The sequence below is a fragment of the Salmo trutta genome, chromosome 27 (genome assembly GCF_901001165.1).
Source record: "Salmo trutta chromosome 27, fSalTru1.1, whole genome shotgun sequence".
Lineage (NCBI taxonomy): Eukaryota > Metazoa > Chordata > Actinopteri > Salmoniformes > Salmonidae > Salmo > Salmo trutta.
This window is the reverse complement of record NC_042983.1, coordinates 38,697,307-38,712,939: the sequence shown is the minus strand read 5'-3', so window position 1 is coordinate 38,712,939 and position 15,633 is coordinate 38,697,307. Positions and strand designations below refer to the sequence as shown.

General features: G+C 43.7%; 1 protein-coding gene across 1 annotated transcript in view; it reads right to left on the bottom strand.

The window, feature by feature from the left end:
- Nucleotides 1-15,338, bottom strand: part of si:dkey-215k6.1 (transmembrane protein 132C) — a 446,622-nt gene extending 431,284 nt beyond the window's left edge. Inside the window, exon 1 of the mRNA XM_029717996.1 lies at nt 14,709-15,338. Coding sequence (XP_029573856.1) covers nt 14,709-14,784 — 76 coding nt within the window. The 5' untranslated portion in view covers nt 14,785-15,338. The remainder of the gene's footprint in view (nt 1-14,708) is intronic.
- Between the last annotated feature and the right edge of the window lie 295 nt (nt 15,339-15,633).

The window sequence follows — 15,633 nt, the reverse complement described above, 5'->3', positions numbered from 1 at the left end:
AGTCAGTATACAGTACACGCTCCACGCTGAGGTCAGTATACAGTACACGCTCCACGCTGAGGTCAGTATACAGTACACGCTACACGCTGAGGTCAGTATAGAGTACACGCTCCACGCTGAGGTCAGTATACAGTACACGCTCCACGCTGAGGTCAGTATACAGTATACGCTCCACTCTGAGGTCAGTATACAGTACACGCTCCAGTCAGTATACAGTACACGCTCCACGCTGAGGTCAGTATACAGTACACGCTCCACGCTGAGGTCAGTATACAGTACACGCTCCACGCTGAGGTCAGTATACAGTACACACTCCACGCTGAGGTCAGTATACAGTACACGCTCCACGCTGAGATCAGTATACAGTACACGCTCCACGCTGAGGTCAGTATACAGTACACGCTCCAGTCAGTATACAGTACACGCTCCACACTGAGGTCAGTATACAGTACACGCTCCACGCTGAGGTCAGTATACAGTACACGCTCCACGCTGAGGTCAGTATACAGTACACGCTCCACGCTGAGGTCAGTATACAGTACACGCTCCACACTGAGGTCAGTATACAGTACACGCTCCACGCTGAGGTCAGTATACAGTACACGCTCCACGCTGAGGTCAGTATACAGTACACGCTCCACACTGAGGTCAGTATACAGTACACGCTCCACTCTGAGGTCAGTATACAGTACACGCTCCACGCTGAGGTCAGTATACAGTACACGCTCCACACTGAGGTCAGTGTACAGTACACGCTCCACGCTGAGGTCAGTATACAGTACACACTCCACGCTGAGGTCAGTATACAGTACACGCTCCACGCTGAGGTCAGTATACAGTACACGCTCCACGCTGAGGTCAGTATACAGTACACGCTCCACACTGAGGTCAGTATACAGTACACGCTCCACGCTGAGGTCAGTATACAGTACACGCTCCACACTGAGGTCAGTATACAGTACACGCTCCAGTCAGTATACAGTACACGCTCCACGCTGAGGTCAGTATACAGTACACGCTCCACACTGAGGTCCGTATACAGTACACGCTCCACACTGAGGTCAGTATACAGTACACACTCCATGCTGAGGTCAGTATACAGTACACACTCTACGCTGAGGTCAGTATACAGTACACGCTCCACGCTGAGGTCAGTATACAGTACACGCTCCACGCTGAGGTCAGTATACAGTACACACTCCACACTGAGGTCAGTATACAGTACACGCTCCACGCTGAGGTCAGTATACAGTACACGCTCCAGTCAGTATACAGTACACGCTCCTCACTACAGTCAGTATACAGTACACACTCCACACTGAGGTCAGTATACAGTACACGCTCCACACTGAGGTCAGTATACAGTACACACTCCACGCTGAGGTCAGTATACAGTACACGCTCCACACTGAGGTCAGTACACAGTACACGCTAAACGCTGAGGTCAGTATACAGTACACGCTCCACGCTGAGGTCAGTATACAGTACACGCTCCACACTGAGGTCAGTATACAGTACACGCTCCAGTCAGTATACAGTACACGCTCCACACTACAGTCAGTATACAGTACACGCTCCACACTGAGGTCAGTATACAGTACACACTCCACACTGAGGTCAGTATACAGTACACACTCCACACTGAGGTCAGTATACAGTACACGCTCCACGCTGAGGTCAGTATACAGTACACACTCCACACTGAGGTCAGTATACAGTACACGCTCCACGCTGAGGTCAGTATACAGTACACGCTCCAGTCAGTATACAGTACACGCTCCACACTACAGTCAGTATACAGTACACACTCCACACTGAGGTCAGTATACAGTACACGCTCCACACTGAGGTCAGTATACAGTACACACTCCACGCTGAGGTCAGTATACAGTACACGCTCCACACTGAGGTCAGTACACAGTACACGCTAAACGCTGAGGTCAGTATACAGTACACGCTCCACGCTGAGGTCAGTATACAGTACACACTCCACACTACAGTCAGTATACAGTAAACGCTACATACGAAAGTCAAAGCACCTGTTGCATGTATTGTATAAAAAACATACGAGAGACACACATTTCAAAGCTCTGGCATACCACTGTCTGACGTCATTAACGCATTGAAATTAGATTCTTATTGAAAAAAGAAGCAAAGTCCGTCTCAAGGAGAAGAGTAGGAGAGGAGAGGAGGAGGAGGACGAAGAGGAGTAGGAAGAGGAGTAGAGAAGAGGAGTAGGAAGAGGAGTAGGAAGAGGAGTAGGAAGAGGAGGAGAGTAGAGAAGAGGAGTAGGAAGAGGAGGAGAGAAGAGAAGAGGAGTAGGAAGAGGAGTAGGAAGAGGAGTAGGAAGAGGAGTAGGAAGAGGAGGAGAGTAGAGAAGAGGAGTAGGAAGAGGAGGAGAGGAGAGAAGAGGAGGAGGAAGAGGAGTAGGAAGAGGAGGAGAGTAGAGAAGAGGAGGAGAGTAGAGAAGAGGAGTAGGAAGAGGAGTAGGAAGAGGAGGAGAGGAGAGAAGAGGAGGAGGAAGAGGAGTAGGAAGAGGAGGAGAGTAGAGGAAGAGGAGGAGAGTAGAGAAGAGGAGTAGGAAGAGGAGTAGGAAGAGGAGGAGAGTAGAGGAAGAGGAGGAGAGTAGAGAAGAGGAGTAGGAAGAGGAGTAGGAAGAGGAGGAGAGTAGAGAAGAGGAGTAGGAAGAGGAGGAGAGTAGAGAAGAGGAGTAGGAAGAGGAGGAGAGGAGAGAAGAGGAGGAGGAAGAGGAGTAGGAAGAGGAGGAGAGTAGAGAAGAGGAGTAGGAAGAGGAGTAGGAAGAGGAGGAGAGTAGAGAAGAGGAGTAGGAAGAGGAGGAGAGGAGAGAAGAGGAGTAGGAAGAGGAGGAGAGGAGAGAAGAGGAGTAGGAAGAGGAGGAGAGGAGTAGGAAGAGGAGTAGGAAGAGGAGGAGAGAAGAGGAGTAGGAAGAGGAGGAGAGGAGAGAAGAGGAGTAGGAAGAGGAGGAGAGAAGAGGAGTAGGAAGAGGAGGAGAGGAGAGAAGAGGAGTAGGAAGAGGAGGAGAGAAGAGGAGTAGGAAGAGGAGGAGAGGAGAGAAGAGGAGTAGGAAGAGGAGTAGGAAGAGGAGTAGGAAGAGAAGTAGTCAGTGACAAATATCAAAGCTAAGCTTGGTTAAACCCCTGGATGGGAGACCAAAGGCATAGCTGTAGATAAATCAACTGTCCAGTAGGAGGTGCTGCCAACCCTAATCATGGAAACTCATTCCTGAAAATGTATATACAAATATTGTATTTTTATTATAGCAATTGTCATGTTTTTTTTATGTTGGCTTAAATAATAAAAAATTAAGGGCCCATCTTTATCTGGCATGAATGAGTCAATGTCTGCATCAAAAGACCTCAAGACATGGTGAAAAAAGGATAAAAAAAGGAAATGGAAAAAGAGATATAGGGGATAAAGAGATAGAGGAAAGAGAGGATAACGAGAGAGGGGATAAAGAGAGGATAAAGAGAGAGAGATAGAGGGGATAAAGAGATAGAGGAAAGAGAGGATAACGAGAGAGGGGATAAAGAGAGGATAAAGAGAGAGAGATAGAGGGGATAAAGAGATAGAGGATAAAGAGAGGGGGATAGAGATGATAAAGAGAGAGGGATAGAGGGGATAAAGAGATAGAGGGGATAAAGAAAGAGGATAGAGATGATAAAGAGATAGAGGGGATAAAGAGGATAAGAGAGAGAGATAGAGATGATAAAGAGAGAGGATAAAGAGAGGATCGAGGATAAAGAGAGGGGGATAGAGATGATAAAGAGAGAGGGGATAAAGATAGGATAAAGAGAGAGAGATAGAGGGGATAAGGAGAGAGGATAGAGATGATAAAGAGATAGAGGATAAAGAGAGAGAGGATAAAGGGAGGATAGAGGGGATAAAGAGAGTTTATAGAGGATAAAGAGAGAGAGATAGAGAGGATAGAGAGGCTAAAGAGATAGAGGGGATAAAGAGGATAAGAGAGAGAGGATAATGAGAAAGAGAGGATAAAGAGAGAGAGGATAACGAGAGGTAGAGATAGAGAGGTAGAGATAGAGAGGATAAAAAGAGGTTAACGAAATGATAGAGATATAGAGGATAAAGAGAGAATAGAGAGATAGAGGATAAAGAAAGTAGAGGTCGACCGATTAATCGGAATGGCCGATTAATTGGGGCCATTCTCAAGTTTTCATAACAATCGGGCATCTTTATTTTTGGCCACCGATTTGCCGATAATTTTTTTTTTTTTTTACACCTTTACAACTAGGCAAGTCAGATTAAGAACACATTGTTATTTTCAATGACGGCCTAGGAACAGTGGGTTAACTGCCTTGTTCAGGGGCAGAACAACAGATTTTTACCTTGTCACCTCAGGGATTCGTTTTTGCAACCTTCCGGTTACTAGTCCAATGCTCTAACCACCTGCCTTACATTGCACTCCACGAGGAGCCTGCATGGCAGGCTGACTACCTGTTACGTGAGTGCAGCAAGAAGCCAAGGTAAGGTGCTAGCTAGCATTAAACTTATCTTGTAAAAAACAATCAATCTTAGCATAATCACTAGTTAACTACACATGGTTGATGATATTACTAGTTTATCTAACGTGTCCTGCGTTGCATATAATCGATGCGGGTGCCTGTTAATTTCTCATCGAATCACAGCCTACTTCGACAAGCGGGTGATGATTTAACAAGCGCATTTGCGAAAAAAGCTCTGTCGTTGCATCAATGTACCTAACCATAAACATCAATGCCTTTCTTTAAAATCAATACACAAGTATATATTTTTAAACCTGCATATTTAGTTAATATTGCCTGCTAAGCAGTCAGGGTATATACAGCAGTTTGGGCCGCCTGGCTCATTGCGGACTGTGTGAAGTCCATTCATCCCTAACAAAGGCCGTAATTAATTTGCCAGAAATGTACATAATTATGACATAACATTGAAGGTTGTGCAATGTAACAGGAATATTTAGACTTAGGAATGCACCCCATTAGAAAAAATACGGAACGGTTCCGTATTTCACTGAAATAATAAACGTTTCGTTTTCGAAATGATAGTTTCCGTATTCGACCATATTAACGACCAAAGGCTCGTATTTCTGTGTGTTATTATGTTATAATTAAGTCTATGATTTGATATTTGATAGAGCAGTCTGAGCGATGGTAGACAGCAGCAGGCTCGTAAGCATTCATTCAAACAGCACCTTTGTGCGTTTGCCAGCAGCTCTTCGCAATTCTCCAAGCATTGCGCTGTTTATGACTTCAAGCCTATCAACCCCCAAGATTAGGCTGGTGTAACCGATGTGAAATGGCTAGCTAGTTAGCCGGGTGCGCGCTAATAGCGTTTCAAACGTCACTTGCTCTGAGACTTGGAGTAGTTATTCCCCTTGCTCTGCATGGGTAACGCTGCTTCGAGGGTGGCTGTTGTCGATGTGTTCCTGGTTCGAGCCCAGGTAGGAGCGAGGAGAGGGACGGAAGCTATACTGTTACACTGGCAATACTAAAGTGCCTATAAGAACATCCAATAGTCAAAGGTATATGAAATACAAATCGTATAGAGAGAAATAGTCCTATAATTCCTATAATAACTACAACCTAAAACTTCTTACCTGGGAATATTGAAGACTCATGTTAAAAGGAACCACCAGCTTTCATATGTTCTCATGTTCTGAGCAAGGAATTTAAACGCTTTTATACATGGCACATATTGCACTTTTACTTTCTTCTCCAACACTTTGTTTTTGCATTATTTAAACCAAATTGAACATGTTTCATTATATATTTGAGGCTAAATTGATAGTATTTATGTATTATATTAAGTTAAAATAAGTGTCCATTCAGTATTGTTGCAATTGTCATTATTACAAATAAATAAATAAACTAACCGGCCGATTAATCGGCGCCAGATGTTTTTGGTCCTCCAATAATCGGTATCGGCGTTGAAAAAGCATAATCTCTAAAAGAAAGGATAAAGAGATAGAGAGGATAAAGAAAGGATAAAGAGAGAGAGGGGATAAAGAGATAGAGGGGATAAAGAGATAGAGGGGATAAAGAGATAGAGGATAAAGAGAGAGAGGGGATAAAGAGATAGAGGGGATAAAGAAAGGATAAAGAGAGAGAGGATAAAGAGATAGAGGATAAAGAGAGAGAGGATAAAGAGAGAGAGGATAAAGAGAGAGAGGATAAAGAGATAGAGGATAAAGAGATAGAGGGGATAAAGAGATAGAGGGGATAAAGAGATAGAGGGGATAAAGAGATAGAGGGGATAAAGAGAGAGAGGGGATAAAGAGATAGAGGGGATAAAGAGATAGTGGATAAAGAGAGAGAGGGGATAAAGAGAGGAAAACGCACAAAAAGAGCATGTGTGTGACAGGTAGAAAGAGAGAGCGAGGGATAAGACAGAGGGAGAGACAGATCGATGGAATCAAGTACCTCGAGAAAGTGTTTGAGAAAGCAAGTGAAAGGGGAGAATAGCATGGTGAATGGTAGGATCAGAATATCATGGTGAATGGTAGCATCAGAATAGCATGGTGAATGGTAGCATCAGAATAGCATGGTGAATGGTAGGATCAGAATATCATGGTGAATGGTAGCATCAGAATATCATGGTGAATGGTAGCATCAGAATAGCATGGTGAATGGTAGCATCAGAATAGCATGGTGAATGGTAGCATCAGAATAGCATGGTGAATGGTAGCATCAGAATAGCATGGTGAATGGTAGCATCAGAATAGTATGGTGAATGGTAGCATCAGAATAGTATGGTGAATGGTAGCATCAGAATAGCATGGTGAATGGTAGCATCAGAATAGCATGGTGAATGGTAGCATCAGAATAGCATGGTGAATGGTAGGATCAGAATATCATGGTGAATGGTAGCAGCAGAATATCATGGTGAATGGTAGCATCAGAATAGCATGGTGAATGGTAGCATCAGAATAGCATGGTGAATGGTAGCATCAGAATAGCATGGTGAATGGTAGCATCAGAATATCATGGTGAATGGTAGCATTAGAATATCATGGTGAATGGTAGCATTAGAATATCATCGTGAATGGTAGCAGCAGAATATCATGGTGAATGGTAGCATCAGAATAGCATGGTGAATGGTAGCATCAGAATAGCATGGTGAATGGTAGCATCAGAATATCATGGTGAATGGTAGCATCAGAATAGCATGGTGAATGGTAGCATCAGAATAGTATGGTGAATGGTAGCATCAGAATAGCATGGTGAATGGTAGCATCAGAATATCATGGTGAATGGTAGCATCAGAATAGCATGGTGAATATTAGCATCAGAATAGCATGGTGAATGGTAGCAGTAGAATAGCATGGTGAATGGTAGCAGCAGAATAGCATGGAGAATGGTAGCAGTAGAATAGCATGGTGAATGGTAGCAGTAGAATAGCATGGTGAATATTAGCATCAGAATAGCATGGTGAATGGTAGCAGCAGAATATCATGGTGAATGGTAGCAGCAGAATAGCATGGTGAATGGTAGCAGTAGAATAGCATGGTGAATGGTAGCAGTAGAATAGCATGGTGAATGGTAGCATCAGAATAGCATGGTGAATGGTAGCAGTAGAATAGCATGGTGAATGGTAGCAGTAGAATAGCATGGAGAATGGTAGCAGCAGAATAGCATGGTGAATGGTAGCAGCAGAATAGCATGGTGAATGGTAGCAGTAGAATAGCATGGTGAATGGTAGCAGTAGAATAGCATGGAGAATGGTAGCATCAGAATAGCATGGTGAATGGTAGCATCAGAATAGCATGGTGAATGGTAGCATCAGAATATCATGGTGAATGGTAGCAGTAGAATAGCATGGAGAATGGTAGCATCAGAATAGCATGGTGAATGGTAGCATCAGAATAGCATGGTGAATGGTAGCAGCAGAATAGCATGGTGAATGGTAGCAGCAGAATAGCATGGTGAATGGTAGCAGTAGAATAGCATGGTGAATGGTAGCAGTAGAATAGCATGGAGAATGGTAGCATCAGAATAGCATGGTGAATGGTAGCAGTAGAATAGCATGGTGAATGGTAGCAGTAGAATAGCATGGAGAATGGTAGCATCAGAATAGCATGGTGAATGGTAGCATCAGAATAGCATGGTGAATGGTAGCAGTAGAATAGCATGGTGAATGGTAGCAGCAGAATAGCATGGTGAATGGTAGCAGTAGAATAGCATGGTGAATGGTAGCATCTAACAGCAGCGTGACTCTCCTACACATCTCCTCTCTCAACTGGGTCATTATCTCATTAAGACATTGATGATAATGATCACCCTCATTACCCTCTCGGCTTCACAGACGCTAATCTGGTGGGAAATGTCTCCCTGATTGCCACCACCTTAAACCCAAACATGACTTATAGACCCAGCCGTAACACACACACACACACACACACAGACCTCTCTCGTCAATTATGACTTATAGACCCAGCCGTAACACACACACACACACACACACACACACACACACACACACACACACACACAGACCTCTCTCGTCAATTATGACTTATAGACCCAGCCGTCTCACACACACACACACACACACACACACACACACACACACACACACACACACACACTCACATGCCTCTTTCGTCAATTATTAAAACACACTCGCACACTTATACAGATAGATTCCCTTTGAAACACAGAGACCCATAGACTCAGACACAATGTGCTACTTATGAAGGGACAGAGATACATAAACCGACTGAACATTCACTCTAAAGAGGATACTAAACAACGTAGCCACGTCGCTATATCTGTCAACGTAGCCACGCCCCTTCTCTGTCAACGTAGCCACGCCCCTTCTCTGTCAACGTAGCCACGTCGCTTCTCTGTCAACGTAGCCACGCCCCTTCTCTGTCAACGTAGCCACGCCCCTTCTCTGTCAACATAGCCACGCCGCTTTGTCTGTCAACATAGCCACGTTGCACCTCTGTCAACATAGCCACGTTGCACCTCTGTCAACATAGCCACGTTGCACCTCTGTCAACATAGCCACGCCGCTTTGTCTGTCAACATAGCCACGTTGCACCTCTGTCAACATAGCCACGCCGCTTTCGATGTCAAGAAGAATATTTGGATCCAGACTTCAAAGTCTGGATATCAAGTCTGTAGACTGGGTGGTTGGGTGGAGGTGGGGGGAGGGGTTGCCTAGCCCCCAGAGTGCTGAGCATGTCTCCCGTCAGATGGGCCTTTTCCCTACAACAGACAAAGCTAACCTCCACAGGCACAGACTTGATCCATTTTTTCTCCTCCACCAAATCTGTGTTGTGTTGTGTTGTGTTGTGTTGTGTTGTGTTGTGTTGTGGTGTGGTGTGGTGTGGTGTGGTGTGGTGTGTTGTGGTGTGGTGTGGTGTGGTGTGGTGTGGTGTGGTGTGTTGTGGTGTGTTGTGTTGTGTTGTGTTGTGGTGTGGTGTGTTGTGTTGTGTTGTGTTGTGGTGTGGTGTGGTGTGTTGTGTTGTGTTGTGTTGTGTTGTGGTGTGGTGTGTTGTGTTGTGGTGTGGTGTGGTGTGTGGTGTGTGGTGTGGTGTGGTGTGTTGTGTTGTGGTGTGGTGTGTTGTGTTGTGTTGTGGTGTGGTGTGTTGTGGTGTGGTGTGGTGTGTGTGTGTGTATACACGGTTTAACTATACTTGTGATTATCAGAAATCCTCACTAGAATAGTAAATCAACTAAAATTCAGAGAAGTGAGGACATTTTGCTGGTCCTCACTTGTAAAAAGGCTCTTTTAGGCTTAGGGGTTTAGGATTAGGAGTTTAGGGTTAGGAGTTTAGGGTTAGGGGTTTAGTCTTAGGGGTTTAGGGTTAGGGGTTTAGGGTTAGGGGTTTAGGCTTAGAAATAGGGTTAAGGTTAGAGTTCAAGTTAAGGTTAGAGTTCAACTTAAGGTTAGGGTTAGCGCTTAGGGAAAATAGGATTTTGAATGGAAATCAATATTTGGTCCCCAAAAAGTCCTGTGTGTGTGTGTTGTGGTGTGTGGTGTGGTGTGTGGTGTGGTGTGTGTGTGTGTTCACGGTTTAACTAAAAAGTCCTGTGTGTGTGTGTTCACGGGTTCAATGCACTCAATGTAAATATGTGAATAAACAAGAGCAAACAACACAGCGTAATCAGAGATTTGCTGATTTGCCACCTTTACTGTAGACACGATGAATGATCCAACTGACTATTTCAGTGCACTGTGGGAAAAACGATATCTCTCCAGCCCGTTGCATTCCCTATTTCCGATCTGACAACAGAACCCTTCCAAGATAATACACTCCATTCCTTAAATGAAAGGGGAATTGTACAGTTATTCACCAAATACTATAGAACGGGAATTACACTTGAGACTAAACAGACATGCCTTCACTCTCTCCGTAAACAGACATGCCTTCACTCTCTCCGTAAACAGACATGCCTTCACTCTCTCTGTAAACCGACATGCCTTCACTCTCTCCGTAAACAGACATGCCTTCACTCTCTCCGTAAACAGACATACCTTCACTCTCTCCGTAAACAGACATGCCTTCACTCTCTCCGTAAACAGACATGCCTTCACTCTCTCTGTAAACCGACATGCCTTCACTCTCTCCGTAAACAGACATTCCTTCACTCTCTCCGTAAACCGACATGCCTTCACTCTCTCCGTAAACAGACATGCCTTCACTCTCTCCGTAAACAGACATGCCTTCACTCTCTCCCTAAAACGACATGCCTTCACTCTCTCCGTAAACAGACATGCCTTCACTCTCTCCGTAAACAGACATGCCTTCACTCTCTCCGTAAACAGACATGCCTTCACTCTCTCTGCAAACCGACATGCTTTCACTCTCTCCGTAAACAGACATGCCTTCACTCTCTCCGTAAACCGACATGCCTTCACTATCTCCGTAAACAGACATGCCTTCACTCTCTCCGTAAACCGACATGCCTTCACTCTCTCCGTAAACAGACATGCCTTCACTCTCTCCGTAAACAGACATGCCTTCACTCTCTCTGTAAACAGACATGCCTTCACTCTCTCTGTAAACAGACATGCCTTCACTCTCTCTGTAAACAGACATTCCTTCACTCTCTCCGTAAACCGACATGCCTTCACTCTCTCCGTAAACAGACATGCCTTCACTCTCTCCGTAAACAGACATGCCTTCACTCTCTCTGTAAACAGACATTCCTTCACTCTCTCTGTAAACAGACATGCCTTCACTCTCTCCGTAAACCGACATGCCTTCACTCTCTCCGTAAACAGACATGCCTTCACTCTCTCTGTAAACAGACATTCCTTCACTCTCTCCGTAAACAGACATGCCTTCACTCTCTCCGTAAACAGACATGCCTTCGCTCTCTCCGTAAACAGACATGCCTTCACTCTCTCTGTAAACAGACATTCCTTCACTCTCTCCGTAAACAGACATGCCTTCACTCTCTCCGTAAACAGACATGCCTTCACTCTCTCCGTAAACAGACATTCCTTCACTCTCTCTGTAAACAGACATTCCTTCACTCTCTCCGTAAACAGACATTCCTTCACTCTCTCTGTAAACAGACATTCCTTCACTCTCTCTGTAAACAGACATTCCTTCACTCTCTCCGTAAACAGACATGCCTTCACTCTCTCCGTAAACAGACATGCCTTCACTCTCTCTGTAAACAGACATGCCTTCACTCTCTCCGTAAACAGACATGCCTTCACTCTCTCTGTAAACAGACATGCCTTCACTCTCTCTGTAAATGCGCCGGCGAGAGAGGAAAATAAGAGAATGTCTGTTCAGCTCCGCCCCGGAACATTTCCATGAATATGTAATATAGTCTGAGGCCTACAGATGTTTCATCCGTGAATTATCTCCATCGTACGGCTGCCTCTTGTACGACACACAGACACACACACACACGCACTTCTTAAAAGAACTGCACACCAGTATTTCAAAGTCTGCCCACTCTAGATACCAGATGCATCACCTCAGTGGTACAGGTGCATTTCATGTCACACACTTAACATCATTAAAAAAAACATCTTTAAATAATATATAAAAGCAACAACAAGCCCAAACAAAGACTCTTCATTTTCTTCTATCCTTAATAAAAAATATGAAAAAAATACATAAATATTATGAGTGTTTTGGACATAAATTTGGGTCCCAATTTCAATATTGCTGTTTGAGAGACAAATGGGATATCCCCAAGAATGGTCTGTGAGCTTCTCCTTCTTCCCCACAAATGATAAACACACACACACACACCACTGCATCCTCCTGGCATTTGTATTGCAGTAAAAGGGATCGGGGATAGCAGTGTTGCTTATTCCAGCTCTAAAGTTCATCGTGAAGGGCACAGTCTGTCCAACGCAGTTTTTAACAGGCACGCACTTTGCGCCTGTAAATGTTATGGGTTCACATTCCTTCACTTTGAAATGTTTCCATCCAATTTGTTGTCTAGAGTCTGGATTTATGATCTAACTACAGAAAGTAACAAGTGGTGTGTGTGTGATATTTTGGAGAATGAATAGCCCAGTTATACTTCTGTTGAGAAGTGCAAACATTTGACTAGTTAATCAAAGTCTGTGAGCTATTAGCAAATCTGAAGGAAAACAAATTAAGATAATCTTATCTTTGTCTTGTGTCAAATTATAGTACTATACACAATGGTGGTTCGTGGTTGTAAAACGTTGAATAGCATTCAAACTCAATCAATCCCTGTCCCCGGTCTAAATCCGGGGCTGACCTGGGACACCAGGTGGGTGCAATTCATTGTCAGGTAAAACAGAAACCCAGCAGACCTCGTAGGGTAAGAGTTGAATATCCCTGCTGTATAGCATGAGAAAAAGCAAAGGCAACATCCAGTGACTGCCGAGGGCCGTACACGAGGTATACCAGCTCCTCCGGGAGACGACGCAGATCTCGTACGCAAACAGATGTATAATATAGCAAAGGAAGATAATAGGCCTACTGTTTAATGTGGAATGCATTGTGTCCGTTTTTTTTCGTTTTTTTCTCGTTGATCTTTCACACAATTTATGGAGACAATTGCAGATATATAATATGCATTGACGTTAGGCTACCTACTGGATTCTGCAGATGCACATGGATTGTCTTCGATGGATAAACTAACAAAGGTATGAAAACAGCTGAATCCGTGTAATGCTGGTTAAAATCTAACCGAACCAGAAGGCACGATAACTAATAACAATTGCAAAATTGGCTTTTACGCACGTTTTTGGTGTCTAATTCCTTTTCCAAACTACTATGCATTTGTGATTCAGGCAAAACCTTTTTTTTTTTACCAGCATCTCAAGCATTGACATTCACATTACTAAACTTAGATTCACATTTCAGTTCAGAGTGGTAGCCTAAATAAACGGGATTCGCAGTGGGAACCGTGCGGCGACACGCTTGACTGAAGGCCTTTACCACAAATCAACGTGCAAGGTCAGCTTTCGTTTCCAGAACATTATCCGTTGGCCTTTGCTACTATTACATTATTGAAGCAGTGCTCCCATACGCCCAATAAATACGATTTTATTTAACAGCAAAGGTGAAATGTGACCAAATTCCAGTGTGAATTGTTGTGTTCTACTACACGCATGGCCTTTTCCAAGTGCCGGGGGAGCGACTACAGTGATGTTGATAGGCCAAGGTCAGACTAATAAAACACTATGGGCTTGAGTTAACCAGGCTGTTCTTCTAGCGTGTTAATAAACCGGTTCTCCACCACAGCTGTTCAGAGTCCAATTCTGTTGCTCCAGTTACTTTTCAAAGCGGGGACAAAGGTTGTCCTGCACTCTGGTCTCTCCGTCGCACAACTGTCAACGGTCTGAGCCATTTACCGTGCACAAGTCACACATTTTACACAGTTGTGACAAATTAAACGCAACCAATATACGGCCTGTGGTCCAGTTGGAATTAATTTATGTACGTAAAGTATGCCTCAAAACGATAACAATCCGTCATGTGGTTTAGTAAGCAATGCAGAGCAACATTTGTGTCACACAGTTGTCCGTAGGCTACTCATTGACGCCGGTTCTCAGTCTGGCAAACTAAATAACGGTCCAATTATTTGGCCAATTTATCAATGACGATTGTAGGCTTTTTAAAATGTATTTTATATGGGAGTTCACTGCTTAAAAAAACAACGTGAGAAAATAGCATACGGCCGCATGGCCAATGTTCATGTTAAATTTAGTGACTTAAAAAGAAGAGAATAAACGCCTTTAACCCAAACCAGAATGTAACAGAAAAATCCACAGTGATTTGTCATGGGCCTATTTGAATTGGTTTTAAATAGGCCTAAAATGAAATGTTCCTTTTGAAATAATTGGGTGTTCTGGACATATCCTGTGTTTCACGTGCCCGGTGTAGGTTACATTATATTATGATCATCATTTATACACACACACACACACACACACACACACTATTCTGAATCAACAGGAGTCAAGTAAAGTTTTTTTAAATACTGTAAAAGTGGCAATCTGGCTATTTGTACATGTGAATCTTCAAATGATTTCCCAATATGTTAATGATATGACATGTAAATAGGCTATCAAATACATAAATAATTAGAGCCTATGGGGAGCACGCAAATGACAGGGCGCAGTTGTGGAATAAATAGCTGCCATACAATTCTAATTCATTTTGTGTAAATCGTGAAAACAGTGCATATGTAGACTAACTTATTCTAGAACAAAAGTTTTCCTCTATGGGTTCTTACCTTTCCAAAAAAAAGTCAAAAGAAGCATTGAATAAACCAGAGACGCGTCTCGCATTGCAATCCGTAATGTGTCCATGTTGACGAAGTATTCTCTGCTCGAACTGTTCAGATGAAGCGATGTAATTACTTGTTCTGATGCAAAATATTAATGTCCCATTAGTGTCATAATCTCGGTTTAAAATGCACTCCTTTTGTCCCGTGTAGCCTATTTAACTGCACCCGTGTCGACAGTTATACTAAAAACCTTGTCCTCAAAAATGCAACGCATTCCGATTCAACTGGCTACATCCCAAAACTGGTAGAAGCCCGTAGCCACGGTTCCGACTGCCCTCCTTTTCCCAACCCTTTTCCGTTAGCTTTCTGATATTCACCCTTTTCCCGAAAGTTTAAAAACAAGCGGCGAGTACTGTTCAAACTCAGTGCAAGCTTTTCAGTGATCCACGTTGATTAAATCCACCCTTCCATGGAAATAGCTTAAAAGCTCCGAGTTGTTCTGGACCGGTTCGACCCCGTCGGCGACGTTCCACCCTCGCTTCTATGCGGCTGCGCTCCAGCTCTCATCCCTCGTATCTCTTGTATCTGAGATTAAACTTCAAGTGTGTACTTTCTGCCGTGTGGAAGAGAGGACAGAGAAGGATACAATTGATGCTTCTACAAGATGCGAGGGACAGTTTAGAGGCGGGATGATAGTGACACATTGGTGAGCCAATAGTTGGTTTTCGAGGAAGCAGGTGAAGGAGGATGCAGGGTCGGCGACAGCCAATCAAATGTTCCAAATGTTCCCCAAACAAATACAACTGGAATGTGAGGACATTATCACGCGAAATGGGACTCCAAAAAGGAGAGACCTATGCCGCTTTCCTCATGTCTATAATACACACCGGAGTGAGTTTAGACAGATACAAAAAACAATAATATATATAAT